Here is a 21,002-nt window from a genome sequence, read left to right as displayed (position 1 = left end):
GGACACCTAATGATCAGCAAGATATCACCTACGCTGTGGAAAGCTGATAAGTTGCTAAATTGGGACAATCTATAATATTTTATTAAAAGTCATGCCCTCAAACACTTAAAGCCTTTGTAGGCATTAGGGTAGGTGCAGACGGCCGTAGAATCTCTCATCCGAGAGAATTGGGTCGATCATGCACATGACATTTTGATGAAACTCTGATCAGAGTTTGGTCAGAGTGTCAGCATAGTGTGATCCAATTTTATTCATCTTCTACAAATTTCTCCATTGTGTCAGTGTGAGGAAAATCGGATTGCACTCAGCTGTCATCCGAGTGTAGACCAATGTGCTCAACACTCATTCACTTGCATGGTCGAATGTGTGAGTGTGACCCTAATATAGGATCAAACTCAGAGAAGCTACGATTGGTCATGTGAACAGCCCCATAGATGAACATTGGTCTGGGTGTGATCCAATGTTTTGTCAGATCGATCTCTGACCGATAGTACTGTCGTCTGTACCTGCTCTTATGTAAATAGGATAGATCCAAAGCTTTCTATATAATTTTTCTGAAAAAAACTTGAAAGTAAGTGATGCATTTGACTTTAACTAGTGGAATAGGATTATATAGTCTTGTGCACAGAATATTTCGAAAATAAAATAGTACTGTTTCCATATACAGGTTAGATACAAGCTTAATAGGTTACTTGGAGGTTTTGCTACCCCATTCAGAATACAGGAGTTAAGTAGTGTCCTCAACGACCATGAACATACAAATGGCCGGGAATGTAAATAACCACAGGAACCTAATTCCAGTCTGAGAGCTGCTGACCTTTTACTCTGGGAAGATTGCACTGCAGCAGGTGGATTACAGCTACATCAGGCCTTCAGACATGATTGTAGTGACAACTGTGCTGGTTAATGTCAGAGTTCCTGACCTAGTCATTCTGCATTCAACCTTCAGCTACAAATTGACCTTATCCTGACTAAATTAAAATGATTAAAAGAAACTAGACTTTGTATGATTGCAATATCTGACCACCTGAATATTCACTGTACTACTATACAGTAGGTGTACCGTACTGTATATACACTGTATATATTGCCAATAAAACCAGTACATGTCCATGTCTAAAATGTATACTGACAGGTTCAGTGTATAGCTCCATACCTCACATTCAACAATAACTCTACCGAACACGCTGATGTCAAATGTTCCACCAAAAGTACAGATGTAAGAAGTTTTTGCATCATAAAGCTCCATGCTCAATAGATAATATACCCAGTGTATCATGCAGCTTCAGAAAGCTGTATTTCAAAAGTCTACAAGTCACACTGTGATGGTCTTCGGTAAGGAAGGGGGCCTCAAACTGTCCCTAGAACATGGACCCTAACTATCCCTGTCCCTGGGGTACTCTTGAAGGTAGAGAGGCCCAAGTCTCTGACCTTACTATGCTCCTGTTAAACCCTGATCTGTCCCCTCCCCCACCCCATGAGGCCTGGGACAGAAATATAAGGTAAGCGAGACAAAGACAAAACAGGGATAACAGAAAGCAACAGACATACAAACACTCATCAACAGTAGACAGGTATGTAGGGAAGGATAGGAATGTACCAGCCAAATGGGAATAGGATAATGAGGACAACATACACCCAAAAACAGCACACAACAATCTCCAGTAGCAACAACGATCTCCAATTCAGCACAACATCTCCAAGGAGCTAGGATGCAAAACTTTCACTGGCATGACAGAGAACTCAGTCCGGCCAGATTTATAGGGAGAGGTAATGACCAGATCAGAAGCAGCTGAAAATGGAGCTGCAAGCTTCAGACCAGCGTAGAAAAGGCTGTTAACCTCTTCAGCACCAAAAGAAACCAAATCCATTTAATATGGGACACAAACAGACAGGCTAAATGGACGTTCTGCGATTCACAATACGTAGGGATCTTCTAACCCCAGATCTAACAGGAAGACGTAAAACACACTCGTAACACCACATCAATGGCTAATATTTAAATAGATTTATCTTCAATATACGGTAGTATAAGCAAGCAAAATGAATTATAAATAAAATTCAAGCCTAATTTTTTGCTGGTACACATGTTCTTCTTCTTACTAAATTGGGAAAAATAGTAGGGTATACTACTATGTTTATATGAATAAGCCTTCTTGTTGTGTTAATTTTTACACAATATTAGCACAGCAATGTAATCCCTTATTTGCATGCTATCATTGTTCAGGGGGCATAAGTAATATTTAATATTGGCACGCCAACAGGAATGGCAATTAATTCACTATCATATCTATGTTCACTGCAGAAGAAGAACTACGAACGTCTCCAGAAAGCCTTAGACAGTGTCATGTCAATTCGGGAGATGACGCAGGTAACATAAAAAGGGATATTTTGCGTGATCAAGGAAAACAAGAAATGAAATACATTGCTTTTATTAAGATGTATTTTTTTTTCTAGGGATCATACCTGGAAATAAAAAAACAGATGGATCGGCTTGATCCTTTAGCCCATCCCCTCCTACAATGGTAACGCCATGTTTTTATGTTGTCTTCATTAAGCAAGTACATTTATCACCTATGCAGTTTCCTATAAATATCTGTTGCAGTAATCTGCATCCTGTGACTCACTAGTGGTTACAGAACTGCAACCCCCAGTCAGGGCATGCTGGAAGTCATAGTTACCCTTCACCCAGAGATCCATAAATAGCAAAACAGTGATAACAGTGATTATGGGTTTTAGAGAGCAATATTATGCATGTTCATTTCACGCCTGTGTAACAGCTTGTTAACAACATTTATTTTGACTGTATTGCTCCAAGACAGTTATTTTGTCTTATTTCAGGATAATCTCCAGTAATAGGTCCCACATTGTAAAATTGCCCCTGAGCAGGGTAAGTGCTTGACCACAATGTGCAGTCTATACGAAGAGGTATTATTGTGAGCTAATGTCTTGATGATAGAAGTGTGGTATAATTGTATCTTACCATAACTTCTCTCAATTGTTTGTTATTTTTTTAAACTATCAGAAATCTAAACTTATTTTAGTTGATCAGATCCAAAGTTAGAATATGTAGGTCTGAACTTAAGGAAAGTCACTAAAAAGTGCCATACATTTGCTCACACATACAGTATGTTGGCATTTGACTGCTCTTAAGTGTCCCCTGTTAACAGATGCTGAGAGAAAAAAAAGGATCGGGCATGTTAGATATGAATATGCCTGATCATTTGTTTCCACACTATGTACACTTATGTCCGAGGGGTCTGGCAGTAGCTTACTGTTAGGGCTAGCGGAACGCACCGAGTAAATAGAGATGTTTTTATGGATATTGGTGCGTTCGCAGCCCGGGGTCCACCGTGCAGGAGTACCTGCTGCTAGCAAACGGCGGCACTATAAGGCGGTATGGACTAACTCAGTTAATTCACCGAGTAGCCGAGAAAGCAAAGCACTGTGCCCTGTTAGACTTCACAGAGGCACAGGCTAACTGCCCAAACAGAGAGCAGTCAGTGGTCACGCATGCACACAATACTCCTCGCCGGAGGTGCCAGCATTCTAGGGGCTTATTTCAGCCGGGTCCCTGAATACATACAAACACAAACTCCTCGCCGGAGGTGCCAGCATTCTACGGGCTTATTTCAGCCGGGTCCCTGAACACACTCTCACGTGACCACACTGGCGCAAAGCACATAACAAAGAACAATACTAGCGCATGGCCGTGCAGCCATGCGAACCTTAAATAGTTGCAGCACGTACAGGACCTTCCTAGAAGGACCAATGAGAGGCTGCCACAGAGCGTGAGCACCTACAGGTCCTTCCTGAAGGACCAATAGCCTTAGCTGCAGTATCTGATCATGTGACCCTCGATCTCCACGGAGAGATCTTACTCTGGGCATGCTCAGAACGAGAAAAGCAGGACTTAGTCCCAGAAGCATCTGCTCGCCGCTGCCCAGCACTGACTTCAATGGCAGAAGGAGGAAAGGCAGCAGTAACTCTTTGTACAGAGTCAGACTGAGCGAGACACTGGGACCGACGTCTCCGCTGAGCAGACTCCACAGGAGAAGAATGGGAGACCGCAGTGGAGATGGCCCGAGATTTCCCCTGTGCAGAGGCGGGAACTCGACCCCTAACACTTACTACCCCAATTCTATTCAAATAAATACCGTATTTAGATCAGCTGCGTATGGATGAGTCGGGTCACATTTGTAGGATATCAATCAGTTGTCTAACATCTATTGTATGTGTATGACCTGCGTTCTTGTGTATTTCTCTCCTATAAAGACTCATTATATTTGTACCCACAACTTACACCTGCCTGTTTTGTTTCTTTCTGTTCACCTGGGTCCTCTCTTCCATAATCCTGTGGCAGCAGCTAAAGTTTATGCACACTTCACATCAGTTTTTGCTGCTCAGTAGCCCCCCAGCCAAGGAAGCTCGATTCCGAACTGCCAAGAAACTCTACGGAAGCACATTCGCCTTTCAGTAAGAAATAAAAGGGATGGAAATAACTTAAGGGATGGGTCTAACAAACAGTGGAAGGAGTAGAGGCATGGAAATAATGAAAAGTTGTCTGGGATTTACATTTGTTCTATCCTTTTTGTAGAATTGTACTTTTTTTTTAAATTAAGGTCACGTACCAATGTATTTTATTATATATTTGTAATGTCCTCCATGCTTGTTTTTACATGCAACGTTACATTGTATGGAATGCAATGCAATGGGCACAGTGCTTATGTAGATGTACAGTATATCAATAATGTAATGGATACAGTGAATTTCTAACGAGGTGAATAAATCACTATTATTAAAAATTATTCATTTATTAATACTATTAAAAGGAAAATGAAATAAACTCAGTAATTCCAATCGAACAAATATTTATACATAAGTTTATGTGGTGACCAAATAATATCCAATAAATACATCACATTGAAAACAAGATCAGGCAGTGGGTGTCCTAACATTTTCCATCAATGACGCACCCTAAAGATAAGCCTTGCTTGACTGCGGAGGTTGGCACCCTAGATAAAGCACGCACGTTATGGTGCCCCCACTCACCGTTGTCTGACTCCCTAAGCTGTCCTGACTAAAGTAAGTCCCCAATGGCAGTTGTAACAGAAAAAAAGAGGACAAAGCATTCAACAACATGGAGCCAAAGTCTGGTCCTGCACAATATATAGTCAGGTGTATATATAACTCCCAGTATTCATAAGTGTTCAAACAACTGCACAATATATGTTGTATGGAGAAATTGTCCGAGCATATAATAATGGGTTTATTATATAATAATGGGTTTAAGGATATTGGTGTATACCTATATATTAGTTGTATTCAGGGGCGTAACTACCACGGTCGCAGCAGTCGCCACTGTGACCGGGCCCAGCGGGTCAGGGGCCCGGCGGCTCAGATGCACGCAGGGCCGGCGTTAGCGGCAGGCAGCTGTCTAGGGCCACAGCTCACCCAGGGGCCCCCAGCCAGTGGCATGCCGCTAATAGCAGCACATCATGCAGACGCTATGGGTCCGTGGGTCAGGGGGGCCCGCCTGCCACAAGCACCGACTCCCCCCGCCGCCGCACTGAACTATACTGGCGTAGATGCCAGTACAGTTCAAAGCAATGATGGAGAGAGCGTCAGCTGATGCTCCCTCTCCCATCATTCCTCTCTGCCTCTGACACTGTGGGTGCACGATGACATCACTTCATCGCGCACTTGCTGTGTGCCGGGCCCAGGCAGTGAAGCATCTGCACAGGTGATGGCGGCTGCCATATTGGCGGCTGCTGGGACCGGGAACAGGCGGTTCCTGAGCTTGCGGGGGACGTGTGGACAGAGCCATCCAGGAGGGGGATGCTGCAGCAGCTCAGCCATTTGGAGGATCCAGGGATGACATTGAGGTGTACGGAATGAGCGGCAGTGAGGTGTGTTTGCTGCCCGTGTGTTGCCGTCCTCGGACCCCAGCATCCCCAGCCCCCTGTGACACCAGCCCCGTTTCCCCCCTGCTCTCCCGTGCCCCATGTCCTCGTAGGTCCCCAGGTTCATGTCATTGTGCTCCTCCGGGCCCCTGTACGTGCCTTGTCCCTCCTCGCCTGGTCCCCAATGCTCCCCATCTCTCATGCCCTGAGTCCTCCTGCACCCCCCATGCATTCCCTGCCCCTTGTCCCCGTGTGACCCATCTTCTCTGCTCTGAAGTCTCCCCTGCATTCCCTTGTTCCCCCTGCCTCTCTTGTCCCCTTTCTCACCGTGTGTCCCCATCTACTCTGTCCTCGTAATCCCTGTGCCCCCTTCTTCGCTGCTCCCAAGTCTCCCCCTGTCTTCCCCTGTCCCCTTGCAGCCCCGTCTCCCCATGCATCCCTATCTACTCTGCCCTCGGAGTCCCTTATGTCCTCTTGTGCCTGTCTCTCTTGCCCCTAATCCCCATGTGTCCCCTTGTACCCTTCTCCCCTTCCTCCTAGTCCCCATGAGTCCCCTTGTGCTTGTCTCCCTTGTCCCCGTGAGTCCCCTTGTGTCAGTTTCCCTTGCCCACTAGTCTCTGTGTGTCCCATTGTGCCTGTCTCCCTTGTCCCCTTGTGCTTGTGTCCCTTGACCCCGTATGTCCCCTTGTGTCAGTCTCCCTTTCCCACTAGTCCCCTTGTGTCAGTCTCCCTTGTCCCCTTGTGTCAGTCTCCCTTGCCCACTAGTCCCCGTTTGTCCCCTTGTGTCAGTCTCCCTTGCCCACTAGTCCCTGTGTGTCCCCTTGTGTCAGTCTCCCTTGCCCACTAGTCCCCGTATGTCCCCTTGTGCCTTTCTCCCCTGCCTCCTAGCCCCCGTGTGTCCCCTTGTGCCTGTCTTTCCTAGCCCCCTTGTGTCCTTCTCCCCTGCCCCCTAATCACCATTTGCCCATGTCTTTCTCACTGCCCCTGTATGGAGGGGCTGCATTATACTATGACGGGGGCTGAATTATATTCTATGGGGGTTAAATTATATTGTATGGTGGGGCTGCATTATACTTTCGTGGGGTGGCTGCATTATACTATATGTGGGGTGGGTCGGTGTCCCTTATGCTGGTCCTGGGTTACGACATCAGGTAATATGTATATCACATTTTTTTCACATGTCCGTGGCCATATTATTACTTATCATATATATGGGTTATAGAGACGTGTTGGTGCCACTATATACTTTTTTGTTGCTTATTTGTTTTGACATGTTGATTGTTATCCAATACCTTTGAGTTGTACCGGGATTATCAGCGGGGTCTACCGTTCCTTGGGCTGTTATCTTGCATATTGCTCTTGGCACTTTGTACCATCTGCTAGCCCTACTGCACACTGTCTGTTTGTTTTTTTGCTTTACATATTTTAATCTACTATTAATAAAAGTGGTTTTTATAGGATTCTAAGACTGCATTTGTCCTCATTCCTAGTTGTACTATGTGTTGGCAGTTATCCTTATTGTCCATGCATGGGTGGTGCATGGATTTTGAATAGATATTAAGGTACTTACATGCACCACTAATAATGCTTATTGGAATTACTTTCTATATGTGGGCTGCATTATACTGCATCGAGGACTATGGGGAATACATTATACTATATGAAGAACTATGGGGTGCATTATACTATGGGAAGTGAATTGTACGACATGGATGACTATGGCAGTGCATTATACTATATGGAGCACTATGAGGAGTGCATTATACTATATGGAGGACTATGAGGGGTGCATTATCCTATATGGAGCACTATGAGCAGTGTATTATACTATATGGAGGACTGAGGAGTGTATTATACTATATGGAGGACTGAGCAGTGTATTATACTATAAGGAGCACTATGGGGAGTGGATTTTAATATATGGAGGACTATGAGGAGTGTATTATACTATATGGAGGACTGAGGAGTGTATAATACTATATGGAGGACTATGGGGGAGTGTATTATACTATATGGAGAATTATGGGGGTGTATTATACTTTATGGAGGACTATGAGGAGTGTATTATACTATATTGAGGACTATGGGGAGTGTATTATACTATATGGAGGACTATGGGGCACATTATATTATATGGAGGACTAAGCGGTGTGCATTTTACAATATGGAGGACTGTGGTGCACATTATAATATATGGAGGACTATGAAGTGTATTATACTAAACAAGCAAAATGCTGCATATTCATCGAGTGATTGGATTGTTTATGTGGGATCAGAAATCCTTGTTCTCAGTAGCACATCGCCGGTGTAAACTGTATTTGTTATGCTGATAACATGATTCTGTATTGGGACAGATTGATCTAATTGTGATTGTTCTGTTCCCTTCATTCTTTCTCAGTTGGTGTAAGGGTACTGTCTCACAGTGGCACTTTTGTCGCTACGACGGTACGATCTGTGACGTTCCAGCGATATCCATACGATATCGCTGTGTCTGACACGCAGCAGCGATCAGGGACCCTGCTGAGAATCGTACGTCATAGCAGATCGTTTGGAACTTTCTTTCGTCGCTGGATCTCCCGCTGTCATCGTTGGATCGGTGTGTGTGTGACACCGATCCAACGATGTGTTCGCTTGTAATCAGGGTAAACATCGGGTTACTAAGCGCAGGGCCGCGCTTAGTAACCCGATGTTTACCCTGGTTACCATCGTAAAAGTAAAAAAAAACAAACAGTACATACTCACATTCCGGTGCCTGTCAGGTCCCTTGCAGTCTGCTTCCCGCTCAGACTGACTGCCGGCCGGAAAGTAAGAGAAGAGCACAGCGGTGACGTCACCGCTGTGATCTGCTTTCACTTTACGGCGGCACTCAGTCAGAGCGGGAAGCAGACTGCGAGGGACCTGACGGACACCGGAATGTGAGTATGTACTGTTTGTTTTTTTTTACTTTTATGATGGTAACCAGGGTAAACATCGGGTTACTAAGCGCGGCCCTGCGCTTAGTAACCCGATGTTTACCCTGGTTACCCGGGGCCTTCTGCATCGTTGGTCGCTGGAGAGCGGTCTGTGTGACAGCTCTCCAGCGACCACACAACGACTTTCCAATGATCACGGCCAGGTCGTATCGCTGGTAGTGATCGTTGGAAAGTTGCAGAGTGTGACAGTACCCTAAAGAGGCCGGGAAACAAGCGAACGACTTCAATATTGTCGATCACACTCATTTAGCGGCCTGAACACAGCACACGTAAATACAGCAGAAATGCTTCTGTGTGATGTGCAATATGTTAGCATTTGGGGCCCCATTTTAAACTTTTGCCTAGGGCCCCATTTTGCCTAAAACCGGCCCTGGTCTTGTGGTAGGTGATGAGTTCTGGGTTCCTTTTTCCACCGTCACCACCTTTCTCACTAGGGCTGAGGATGAATTATTGCAACTCATTCTCTGTTGGATGTTTCAATAAGGTGGGACCATGGTAACCTGTATCTCCCCTTCACACAGTGACATATGTGGGATTGCAAGGTTCCCACCGATCTCTAGACTAGGGGTCCTCATACACAGGGCAGCCCATAGAGAAGAGTGATTGGTTCCTCCTTCAGTCCCATAGACATTGGTATAGCGGTAGCCCACGAGAGACCACCACTCCATTCAATGACCGCCACTCCATTCCAATCAACATCGGACTAGTCATCTGGAAATACTGGCAAATGCCAGATAGGTGGTCTGGCGGTGGGTCGCATATGCCCACAACACTCATAATATTTTATGGGGGTGCATTATACTCCTTATATGGATCCCCATGACTTCTATGTAAGCCTCTGATGAGTATAATGGTTTATTTTCTTTTATACATTACAGAACACCGAAATCTACGTATATGCACATCCTCAATTTTGCGTATAGAGATAAGACGATAAATTGCAAAGCATACAAAATTAAAAAATTAATCTTCATTATTATTTCAAAAATAAAAGGTTATAAAATAATATTTAATCAAGCTTCAGGAACAAGAAAAGAGTATGGGAGCATGGAATCACAAGGTAATTACCAACAATCATGTGCACATAGAGTACTCAATAAACTCAAGTGAGATAGAAAAAGCCTTCATTAAAAATGATAAGTTATATATTAGATGGCAATAATTAATACCAATTGATAAATAAAGTGTAAAGTGCATAGTGCATAATGTAAACATTCATCATGAATTGGTAGCATCCCAAGTTAATATAATCAAATCTATATAAACACGTAACAAATGTCTAAACAAAACAGACCAGTGTATATCTTATAATGAAGAGTTTTGCCAGAGTCATGTGCGAGTCAATATACAACAAAAACAAGAACAACATTCCATCTGCCACATACATGCTCTCACGCCGACAGCGCCGTTTCCTAAAATGCTTCTTCCATGGAGCTGTTGGGATGAGCGCTTTCTTTTTTAACTGGTATTAATTATTGCCATCTAATATATAACTTATCATTGTTAATTAAGTTTTTTTCTATCTCACTTGAGTTTATTGAGTACTCTATGTGCACATGATTGTTGGTACTTACTTTGTGATTCCATGCTCTCGTACTCTTTTCTTGTTCCTGAAGCTTGATTAAATATCATTTTATAACCTTTTATTTTTTAAAGAATAATAAAGATTCATTTTTTTTATCTTTTATGCTTTGCAGTTTATCGTCTTACCTCTATACGCTAAATTGAGGATGTGCATAGATTTCGTGAGCAGACGTTTTTGCCCTACTCTTTATAAGACTGTGTTAATATATTACAGAACAAGGGCAGTACGGGAGACAAATGTATACCAGGATGAAGCACCGGATAGATACGCCACTGAGGTCAGACTATACAACATTGCAACAAAGCTATAGTGTTGAAAATGAATAGGGAAAATGTGAATTTGGGTGGAAAATATTTTGGCATGGGGGAGGGCCCATTTGAAAGTTTGCATCGGGGCCCATTTGAAAGTTTGCATCGGGGCCCAAAACTTTGTAGTTACGCCACTGGTTGTATTAAGCAAAATATGCACTTTATTATCTGCTCGGACACTTTCTCCATACAACATATATTGTGCAGTTGTTTGAGCACTTATGAATATTGGGTTTATATATACACCTGACTATACTTATATTGGGCAGGACCAGACTTTTGCTCCTTATTGTTTGATGCTCTGTTCTCTTTTTTTCAGGTACACTGCCATTGGGGATTTATTGTTTTCAATCCTGTTTTCTATGTGATGTATTGATTGGATATTATTTGGTCACCACATACTGTAGATATATGCATATGTACACTGCTCCAAAAAATAAAGGGAACACTAAAATCCCACATCCTAGATATCACTGAATGAAATATTCTAGTTGTAAATCTTTATTCATTACATAGTGGAATTGAGAACAATAAGACCTAAAAATTATCAACTTAAATCACAACTAATATCCCACGGAGGTCTGGAGTTGGATTGATGCTCAAAATCAAAGTGGAAAATGAAGTTACATGCTGATCCAACTTTAGTGGAAATGCCTCAATTTAAGGAAATGATGCTCAGTAGTGTGTGTGGTCTCCACGTGCCTGTATCACATCCCTACAACACCTGGCCATGCTCCTGATGAGGCGGCAGATGGTCTCCTGAGGGATCTCCTCCCAGACCTGGACTAAAGCATCCACCAACTCCTGGACAGTCTGTGGTGTAACATGATGTTGGTGGATGGTGCGAACAGGTGGGCCAGTCCATAGCTTCAATGCCTTCATCTTGCAGGAACTGCTGACACACTCCTGCCACATGAGGTCTGGCATTGTCCTGCATTAGGAGGAACACAGGGCCAACTGCACCAGCATATGGTCTCATAAGTCTGAGGATCTCATCACGGTACCTAATGGCAATCCGGCTACCTCTGGAGAGCACATGGAGGGCTGTGCGGCCCTCCAAATAAATGCCACCCTACACCATTACTGACCCACTGCCAAATCGGTCATGCTGAAGGATGTTGCAGGCAGCAGATCGCTCTCCACGGCATCTCCAGACTCTGTCACGTCTGTCACATGTGCTCAGTGTGAACCTGCTTTCATCTGTGAAGAGCACAGGGCACCAGTGGCGAATTTGCCAATCCTGGTGTTCTGTGGCAAATGCCAAGAATCCTGCACGGTGTTGGGCTGTGAGCACAACCCCCATCTGTGGATGTTGGGCTCTCAGCCCATCCTCATGGAGTCGGTTTCTAACTGTTTGTGCAGACACATGCACATTTGTGGCCTGCTGGAGGTCATTTTGCAGGGCTCTGGCAGTGCTCCTCCTGTTCCTCCTTGTACAAAGGCTGAGGTAGTGGTCCTGCTGCTGGGTTGTTGCCCTCCTACAGCCCCCTCCACATCTCCTGGTGTACTGGCCTGTGTCCTGGTAGCACCTCCAGCCTCTGGACACTACGCTGACAGACACAGCAAACCTTCTTGCCACAGCTCGCATTGATGTGCCATCCTGGTTGAGCTGCACTACCTGAGCCACTTGTGTGGGTTGTAGAGTCCGTCTCATGCTGCCATGAGTGTGAAAGCACAACCAACATTCAAAAGTGACCAAAACATCAGCCAGAAAGCATTGGTACTGAGATGTGGTCTGTGGTCCCCACCTGCAGAGCCACTCCTTTATTGAGTGTGTCTTGATAATTGCCAATAATTTCCATCTGTTGTCTATTCCATTTGCACAACAGCATGTGAAATTCATTTGCAAACAGTGTTGCTTCCTAAGTGGACAGTTTGATTTCACAGAAGTTTGATTCACTTGGAGTTATATTCTGTTGTTTAAGTGTTCCCTTTATTTTTTTGAGCAGTGTATTTGTTGGATAGGAATTTCCGAGTTTATTTCCTTTTTCTTTTAATATTGTTAATAAAAGTAAAAAAAAAAATTAACAACAGAGATTTATTCACCTCGTTACACAGTGCATATGTGACCTAAGCATCCAAGTGCACCCTTGAATACTGGATATAGGTACTATTGATGGGCTGGCGGTGTTGAGGCTGATATCAGGATTTCTTTAGGATTTGTCTGGAAATTAATTTGTCATAGTTTGTATGGGTTCATTTTCAATGGAAACCATTAAGAGAGCATTCAAGTGCCCAAGATTGATATATAAGAGGAAAGTGTTCAATGGAAAGAGATCTTTTAGCAGTAAGAGTTTTGAATCCTGTTATTCCGTTCTACTATTTTATTCCATTATTACATGATGGATTTGTGTTAGGGTATCCATTGGGGCAGCTCAAAAATATAGCACAAATATGCTGCGTTATAATGGTAAAAAATGACCAAATCTGCAGTGTAGCTTCCTAATGGCGACTCTAGGCCAGATTGGTTCCTAGTCTTACTTCTCTGCATGTATGATGCCTCTTGTCAGTTCATTGCCACAGTTAAGTGTTTTGTCTTTCTTCCAATCAGCGGCTCTCATATTGAGAACTGGCATTCTATTCTGCGGAATGGACTGGTTAATGCATCGTACACCAAACTGCAAGTAAGTTCATCTTTAAATTAAAAAAATATATACAGTACTGTTCAAAAGGTTTAGGCATGTCTGGAAAAAATGCTACAAACTAACCATGCTTAAAAAAAATAGAAGTGTTAATAGAGTCAGAACGAGGCCCTCATAGACTTGCCTTGCGAGTTTGTGATCGTTACCTCAGACTTCTGGTTAGTCAGATGTTGTGGTCACAAGATGGCGGTACGGAACTGGAGCGGCGCCAGGAGGAGCTGAACATGGTGACTGATAAGTTTATTACTAGGGACAGAGAAGTTAGATTAGTGGTACAACTCCAGCGCTGAAATAAAAAAAAATGTATCCTGGAGTGGTGCGCTCTAAATGCAGTGACTAGCCACACCACCGCACCCATATGACTGAAAGCCGGCAGCTCCTGGGAGGAATAAAGTTAGTTCTCTCCCTGGTGCTGCACTTTCAGTATTGCAGCCAGTCACCTTTATAATACTATTAAGCTGCAGATTAACCATTTATCTGCAGGTTAATAGCGTTATACAACCTGACAGGTTCACTTTAAACTGTAGAAGCAAGTCATCAATTATACTTCTTGACCTAGTGTATGTTAAATCATGAGACAGAATATTTGGGTGACAACAATGAGTTTTGTACCATAAAATAATTCTAGTAATAGTCATTGTTTTCTTCATTTCCTCAAATATTCAACAACATATGAGTCAGAAGATGAGTTACATGCTGTACTCCGAACTCACATGTGTGTAAGATATTACTGACATGTCATTGGGATGTATTTACAGTTGCACGGAGCAGCATATGGGAAAGGAATATACCTTAGTCCCATCTCCAGTATTTCATTTGGATACTCAGGTAGGTAGTAGAAAAAATGGGGTACCAGGTATGTACACAGTAATTTAAATGTATGTCCTCTTCCTGCCGCCGCGTCTGCCGCCGCACCTGCCGCCCTCTTCCCTGCCCGCCGGCATACTTACCCGTCCCGGCGCGCTCCTGTGGTGTGCACGTGCCTTCCGGCCTCCTCTCTTCCTGACTCGCCACTGGTCCCAGGCTCCCGTCGGGTGCGCGTGCGCACCTCCTACTCCAACTCCCTCTGCACACGCGCACTTCCTTGTTCTGGACTGCAGACTCCATTCCTCCACTCGGTGACCCTGGAGGACCCTGACCCGGATGTCCTGCGGCACGCAGCCTATTTAAGGTTACCCTTCCCTCTGCTCCATGCCTGATTGTCATTTGTCTCCATTTGAACCAGGTCCCTCTGTGCTTTGCATTTCTCTGTCCTGTGCATCCGCCATATCCTGCCTGTCCTGTGTCTCCGCCATAGCCAGTCTGTCCTGTGCGTCCGCCATTCACTGCCTGTCCTGTGTCTCTGCCATAGCCAGTCTGTCCTGTGCATCCGTCATATCCTGCCTGTCCTGTGTCTCTGCCATAGCCAGTCCTGTGCGTCTGCCATATCCCACCTGCCCTGTGTCTCCGCCATAGCCAGTCTGTCCTGTGTCTCCGCCATATCCTGCTTGTCCTGTTTCTCCTCCATAGCCAGTCTGTCCGGTGTCTCCATCATAGCCAGTTTAGCGTCTTTTCCGTTCCTACTTCCTGCCCCCGGGTATCAGCTTCTGCAGCAATAGTCTACCTCGGGCCTGCCTCTAATGCTCCCTGTATTGGGGGTGGTCCACCAGGCCAGCTCGCCCTTGGGAGGTTCGTTGTCGTGCTTCTGCGGGTTCACTTTTGGTATTCCAAAGGTTGTGACAACATCATTATACAGTGAGAAATATTATTCACAAGTGTACAACATCAAAGATAGTTGACAATCTTCCAAAGAGTGAATATACCAGCAAATTAACTCCAAGGTCAGACTATGTAATGCTCAGACATTGCAAAAAAATAATAATAATAATAATAATAATAATAATAAAAAAACAAGATCTACAGTTCCGACTCTAAAGGCTCCAGTTAACATGTTAGATGTTCAAGTTCATGAAAGTACAAGTATTACTTTTTTGAATAATATCTAGGACAATGAAAAACTACAAGACTTCTGGCACAATGTCCTTAGCACAACCACCTCATACCAACTGTTAAAGTACAGTGGTGGAGGAGTGATGATTTTTGCTGGTTTTACAGCCACAGAACTGGGGTACCTTCCAGTCAATGAGTCAACTGAGAGGTCTTCTGTATACCAAAGTATTTTAGAGTCAAATGTGAGGCCATATACCTTAAAGCTAAAACTTGACCCTAACTGATTCAAGTACCTGGGCAGTGATCTCAAGCACAACTATAATCTACACCAGACTGGCTAAAATAAAAAAGAATCAGGGTCTTACAATGGCCCAGTCAAAGTCAAAACCTGAAACCAATTGAAATGCTCTGGCAGGGTTATAAAAGAGCTGTGCATAAACGGATGCCCACAAACTTCAATAGTTAGGCAATGTTGTAAAGAAGAGTGGGCCAAAATCCCTTGAGAACATTGTTAGAGACTGATAAAGTCATAGCGAAAAATATGACTTAAAGTTATTGTTGCTAACAGTGGCTCTACAAGCTTAATTCATGTGGTGTACATAATTTTTCACACATTGCTTCTGCATTTTAGCCCAGTTTTTGGTAAATTAATAATATCACAGTGTACATTGTCATGTGTTGTGGTTCATCTGAGGTTGTATTTCTCTATTTTTTTCTACTATGTTCATATTTACAGTGGGGGAAATAAGTATTTGATCCCTTGCTAATTTTGTAAGTTTGCCCACTGACAAAGACAGTCTATAATTTTAAGTGTAGGTTAATTTTAACATTGAGAGATAGAATATCAAAAATAAAATCCAGAAAACCACATTGCATAAATTATATAAATGTATTTGCATTTTGCAGTGAGAAATAAGTATTGGATCCCCTACCAACCATTAAGAGTTCTGGCTCCTACAGACCAGTTAGATGCTCCTAATCAACTCGTTACCTGCATTAAAGACAGCTGTCTCATATAGTTACCTTTATAAAAGACTCCTGTCCACAGACTCAGTTAATCAGTCAGACTCTAACCTCTACAATATGGGTAAGACCAAAGAGCTTTGTAAGGATGTCAGGGACAAGATCATAGACCTGCACAATGCTGGAATGGGCTACAAAACCATAAGTAAGATGCTGGGTGAGAAGGAGACAACTGTTAGGGCAATAGTAGGAAAATGGAAGAAATACAAAATGGCTGTCAATTGACATCAATCCTTGATCATGAGGAAGGTGAGAGATCAGCCTTAAACTACACAGGGGGAACTTGTTAATGATCTCAAGGCAGCTGGGACCACAGTCACCAAGAAAACCATTGGAAAACACATTACACCGTAAAGGTTTAAAATCCTACAGTGGCCGCAAGGTCCCCCTGCTGAAGAAGGCACATGTGCAGGCCCGTCTGAAGTTTACTAATGACCACCTGGATGATTCTGTGAGTGATTGGGAGAAGGTGCTGTGGTCAGATGAGATAAAAATTGAGGTATTTGGCATTAACTCAACTTGCTTTGTTTGGAGGAAGAGAAATGCTGCCTATGACCCAAAGAACACCATCCCCACTGTCAAGCATGGAGGTGGAAACATTATGTTTTGGGAGTGTTTCTCTGCTAAGAGCACAGGACTACTTCACTGCATCAATGGGAGAATGGATGGAGCCATGTGCTGTAAAATCCTGAGTGACAACCTCCTGCCCTCCGCCAGGACATTATAAATGGGTCATGGCTGGGTCTTCCAGCAAGACAATGACTCAAAACATACAGCCATGGCAATGAAGGTGTGGCTCAAAAAGAAGCACATTAAGGTCATGGAGTGGCTTAGCCAGTCTTCAGACCTTAATTCCATAGAAAACTTACAGAGGGAGTTGAAGCTCCGAGTTGCCAAGCGACAGCCTCAAAATCTTAATGGTTTAGAGATGATCTGCAAATAGAGGAGTGGACCAAAATTCCTCCTGACATGTGTGCAATCCTCATCATCAACTACAAACAACGTCTGACTGCTGTGCTTGCCAACAAGGGTTTTGCCACCAAGTATTAAATCTTGTTTGCCAGAGGGATCAAATACTTATTTCACACTACAAAATGCAAATACATTTATACAATGTGATTTTCTGGATTTTATTTTTGATATTCTATCTCTCAATGTTAAAATTAACCTACTCTTAAAATTATAGACTGTTCATGTCTTTGACAGTGGTCAAACTTATAAAATCAGCAAGGGATCAAATACTTATTTCCCCCACTGCAAAACCATGAAATACAGAAAGGGTATACTTAGTATTTCTTATGACTGCATGTGTTTGACTACAAAGTTATTGAATTCATGGTAAGCAAATAATTGGGACTTGGCAGGAAAACAAAAATAATGTTTGCTCTATTATTGGAGTAACATCTGCTGACCAGTATATTTGGTTACATTTCCAGAAAATAGTTATTTTATGTATTTTATGCAGGTATGGGGAAGGGGCAACATCGAATGCCATCAAAGGATGAGCTGGTGCAAAGATATAATCGAATGAACACTATTCCTCAGGTAACATGTGAAAATGTTATTCACAAGTGCTGAATTATCACCTTAAAGGATTATTCCTACAATCGTATTGTTTTTCACAAAGCACAGTGAATACCTACTTATTGTTTATAAACAGACTAATCACAACATGAAGTTTCTTTTATGTATTCGTCCATTTTTTTTTAATCTCCATCTGCCCTTCAGTGCATTCAGTTTCCTATAGTATTCTCACACTACTGAAAATTTCCCAGCAGCACCTTGCATCTCCTCAGTGCTGCACTCCCCTCCTTCCCTCTCCTGTGTGTTCCTGACTAACCCCACCTCTCTGAGTTATCATCAAGCTAATCTAAGTGTAGAATTCACCTTTTGCTTCTGGGCTTTCTATGCTCTTGTAAAGCTCACTGTATGATAGATTTTAATATCTTCCATCTACATCAGCATAGCTGCCTATGTTTTTACATAATTGCTCTGTTAAGCTGGTTTCTAGCAGAGCTCAACTCTCCTGTTGAGCTGTCAGCAACAGGCAACCAACACTGCTCAGCTCTGCACTGCCTAGCAATTACATGCTCCATTGAGGAAGACTGCAGGGGACTTGAGCTCTGCTTTAAACCAGCTAGCAATGATGTAAAAACACACAGACTGCTTTACTGATGTAGATGGCAGAAGATAAAATCATCCAGTCAGGGTACTATATACAAGCATATAATGTACATACAATATGTCTGGATGTCCAGACATTAATAACAACATACATCTTAATAGTTGTTTTTTCTAATTCACTGTGTATACACATTTCCATGTTTATATGTCATGAAGATTCTTTAGAATGTGCTACACTTATGGCTGTACCTCATAGGGGTCTAAATATATGTGGGTCTTTCCTTAAGAATACCTCTCTGCAATCTTACTACCCCTTCTGGGGGAAACAAGCAGAGGCACTATGCTCCAGGGAATACTTGGGCAGCAGTGTATGCAAATGCCCAGAGCACGAATGGGTCTCACTACACTTTGGTTACTGGTCTTTGACCCCAGTACCTTCTCGCTTAGGGAACTGGGAAACAGGTCAATGTTCTTAAGTCGTAGAGGGCTTTCAAGAAACTATCTTGTTTTGCACTTTGTACTCTTTACTTAATGATGGAAACACCATTTCAAGATAAGCGCTATTACTGCATACAAGGTATACATTTTGTGGATAAAGAAGATTCTCAAGTTGTTAGGTCTATCATTCTGTAATTAAAATATAATTTATCCAAAAACTACCATTCCTAATAAACAGAAAGTTTACAAATTCCTATGCTTAACTTTTATTTTTTGCATGTTATAAAGAATCTAGTATCTTGTGCAGACTTACATACCTACAACCCCTGGCAAAAATTATGGAACATAATTAGAGCAAACACTGTGAAAACATTCCTTGAAAAAAAGACACATAAGGTCAATGTCATGGCCTGCAAGTAGTCCGGATCTCAACCCAATTGAAAATCTTTGGTGGAAGTTGAAGAAAATGGTCCATGACAAGGCTCCAACCTGCAAAGCTCATCTGGCAACAGCAATCAGAGAAAGTTGGAGCCAGATTAATGAAGAGTTTTGGAGTGTTTTTTTGTTTGTTTGTTTTTCGTGATTCCATAATTTTTTTCCTCAGAATTGAATGATTCCTTAATTTTTCCCCTATGCTTGGTTTAAAAAAAAAAGTAACCATTACCGACTATAACATTTTTTGTTCTTGATTTCTTTTAGTGTTTGTTAAAGCCAGAAAGATGCCATTTGAAATGACTTTAATTTTGTGCCATGTCTGTGATCTGCTTTTTTTTTGTACAAAATTAAACAACTGAGTGAACATCCTGCAAGGCCGTGATTCCATAATTTTTGCCAGGGGTTGTATGAAAAAGAATATGTTCTGGGCCACGCTTGTTATGAGCCCAATATAAGATGCATAGATTGCCTCCACAGCATGAATGCCATGTGTGCAGGCTTCATTAGCTTAGTGTGTGAGCAATGCTTATTGAGGTGTCTAGAATTCTTGAAGTTATAGATTTTGCTCTGTACAGTAATCTAATATAGGCACAGTACTGCAATATCCATATCTGTGATATGGGAGCTACTTTATATTTTTTTTAATAAGCTTGTCATCAGTTTTCAGTAACAACAAGCAGAACTTTGAATTCTTCTTTGAGTATGATACAAACTGAAGCTCAAGATCCATGTAAGGTAATGAATGTGAAGTAGTTATAATATTCAGTATTAGAGTATATAGTCTAATTTGTATATAAATTATAGCTATACATAAAATATAAAATATGTTTCAAAGGTGAACAATAACATACTTTTTTATTAACCTTTCCAAACTATTTTGTCCTATCAATGATTTTTTTCCTGTCATCCCTTTCTATTAGACTCGATGTCTCCAGTCTCGTTTCTTGCAGAGTCGGAATCTCAATTGTATTGCACTGTGTGAAGGTAATAAATAATTTCACTATATAATGTTGTGATCTTCTGAAGAAGCTGAAATGGTTCCCTTACAGATTTAATTAAAGGGGTTGTCTCAAGATAATTTTTCAGGATCGCCCTGAAGATTGACAGTACAGAACATTGGCATGGTTGCTCCGCTTGTCTTAACTTTGATTTCCCCCAGACTGCTAGCTTAAGCATCTTTGCCTTTGCTATATAGGAATAGGCGTGTAGACATAAATTCCCTTTAAAACTATCTGTAATAATCAAATATTAAAATACACCTACCCAGTGAAAAAGAAGGTTTGATACCAATATAATACACTGACCAACATCAATTTGCCTACAGATTCCCTGCAATAGACCTTAATAAATCCCTACCTGACTGTGGAGGTTGGCACCCTAAAGAGCGATATGGCACCCCCACTCAACGTGGTCTATCCCTCACTTCCCTATCACAGCCCTCTTATGAAAGGTGGGAAAACAATATAATAGAGTAGGGATGAAGAGAGCCTTTTTGATAAACACACTCTATACAAACGCTTTACAGGAATCCTGTATGACAACAATATAGCATAAACCATCCGTAATCATAGCTCATACTCCATAAAACAGCACATACTACAGTCCACTTTGCACATATACAATATATCCGTCAGGTATGTACA

The 21,002-nt window shown here is 42.4% G+C and overlaps 1 protein-coding gene across 4 annotated transcripts in view; it reads left to right on the top strand.

Moving 5' to 3' along the window:
- Nucleotides 1–21,002, top strand: part of PARP6 (poly(ADP-ribose) polymerase family member 6) — a 116,305-nt gene that overhangs the window by 83,269 nt on the left and 12,034 nt on the right. The window contains exons 14-22 of one of the 4 annotated variants that reach the window (XM_077264154.1): nucleotides 2,306–2,371; nucleotides 2,458–2,525; nucleotides 2,842–2,890; nucleotides 4,367–4,476; nucleotides 13,320–13,392; nucleotides 14,169–14,238; nucleotides 17,828–17,907; nucleotides 20,020–20,094; nucleotides 20,280–20,343. In XM_077264154.1, the coding sequence (XP_077120269.1) occupies nucleotides 2,306–2,371; nucleotides 2,458–2,525; nucleotides 2,842–2,890; nucleotides 4,367–4,476; nucleotides 13,320–13,392; nucleotides 14,169–14,238; nucleotides 17,828–17,907; nucleotides 20,020–20,094; nucleotides 20,280–20,343 (655 nt within the window). Of the gene's footprint in view, nucleotides 1–2,305; nucleotides 2,372–2,457; nucleotides 2,526–2,841; nucleotides 2,891–4,363; nucleotides 4,477–13,319; nucleotides 13,393–14,168; nucleotides 14,239–17,827; nucleotides 17,908–20,019; nucleotides 20,095–20,279; nucleotides 20,344–21,002 lie in introns of all 4 variants that reach the window. The other 3 variants (XM_077264153.1, XM_077264156.1, XM_077264155.1) reach the window with 3 other exon arrangements.

Source organism: Ranitomeya variabilis, chromosome 5, assembly GCF_051348905.1.
Source record: "Ranitomeya variabilis isolate aRanVar5 chromosome 5, aRanVar5.hap1, whole genome shotgun sequence".
Taxonomy (NCBI): domain Eukaryota; kingdom Metazoa; phylum Chordata; class Amphibia; order Anura; family Dendrobatidae; genus Ranitomeya; species Ranitomeya variabilis.
This window is presented reverse-complemented; position numbering and strand designations above follow the sequence as displayed.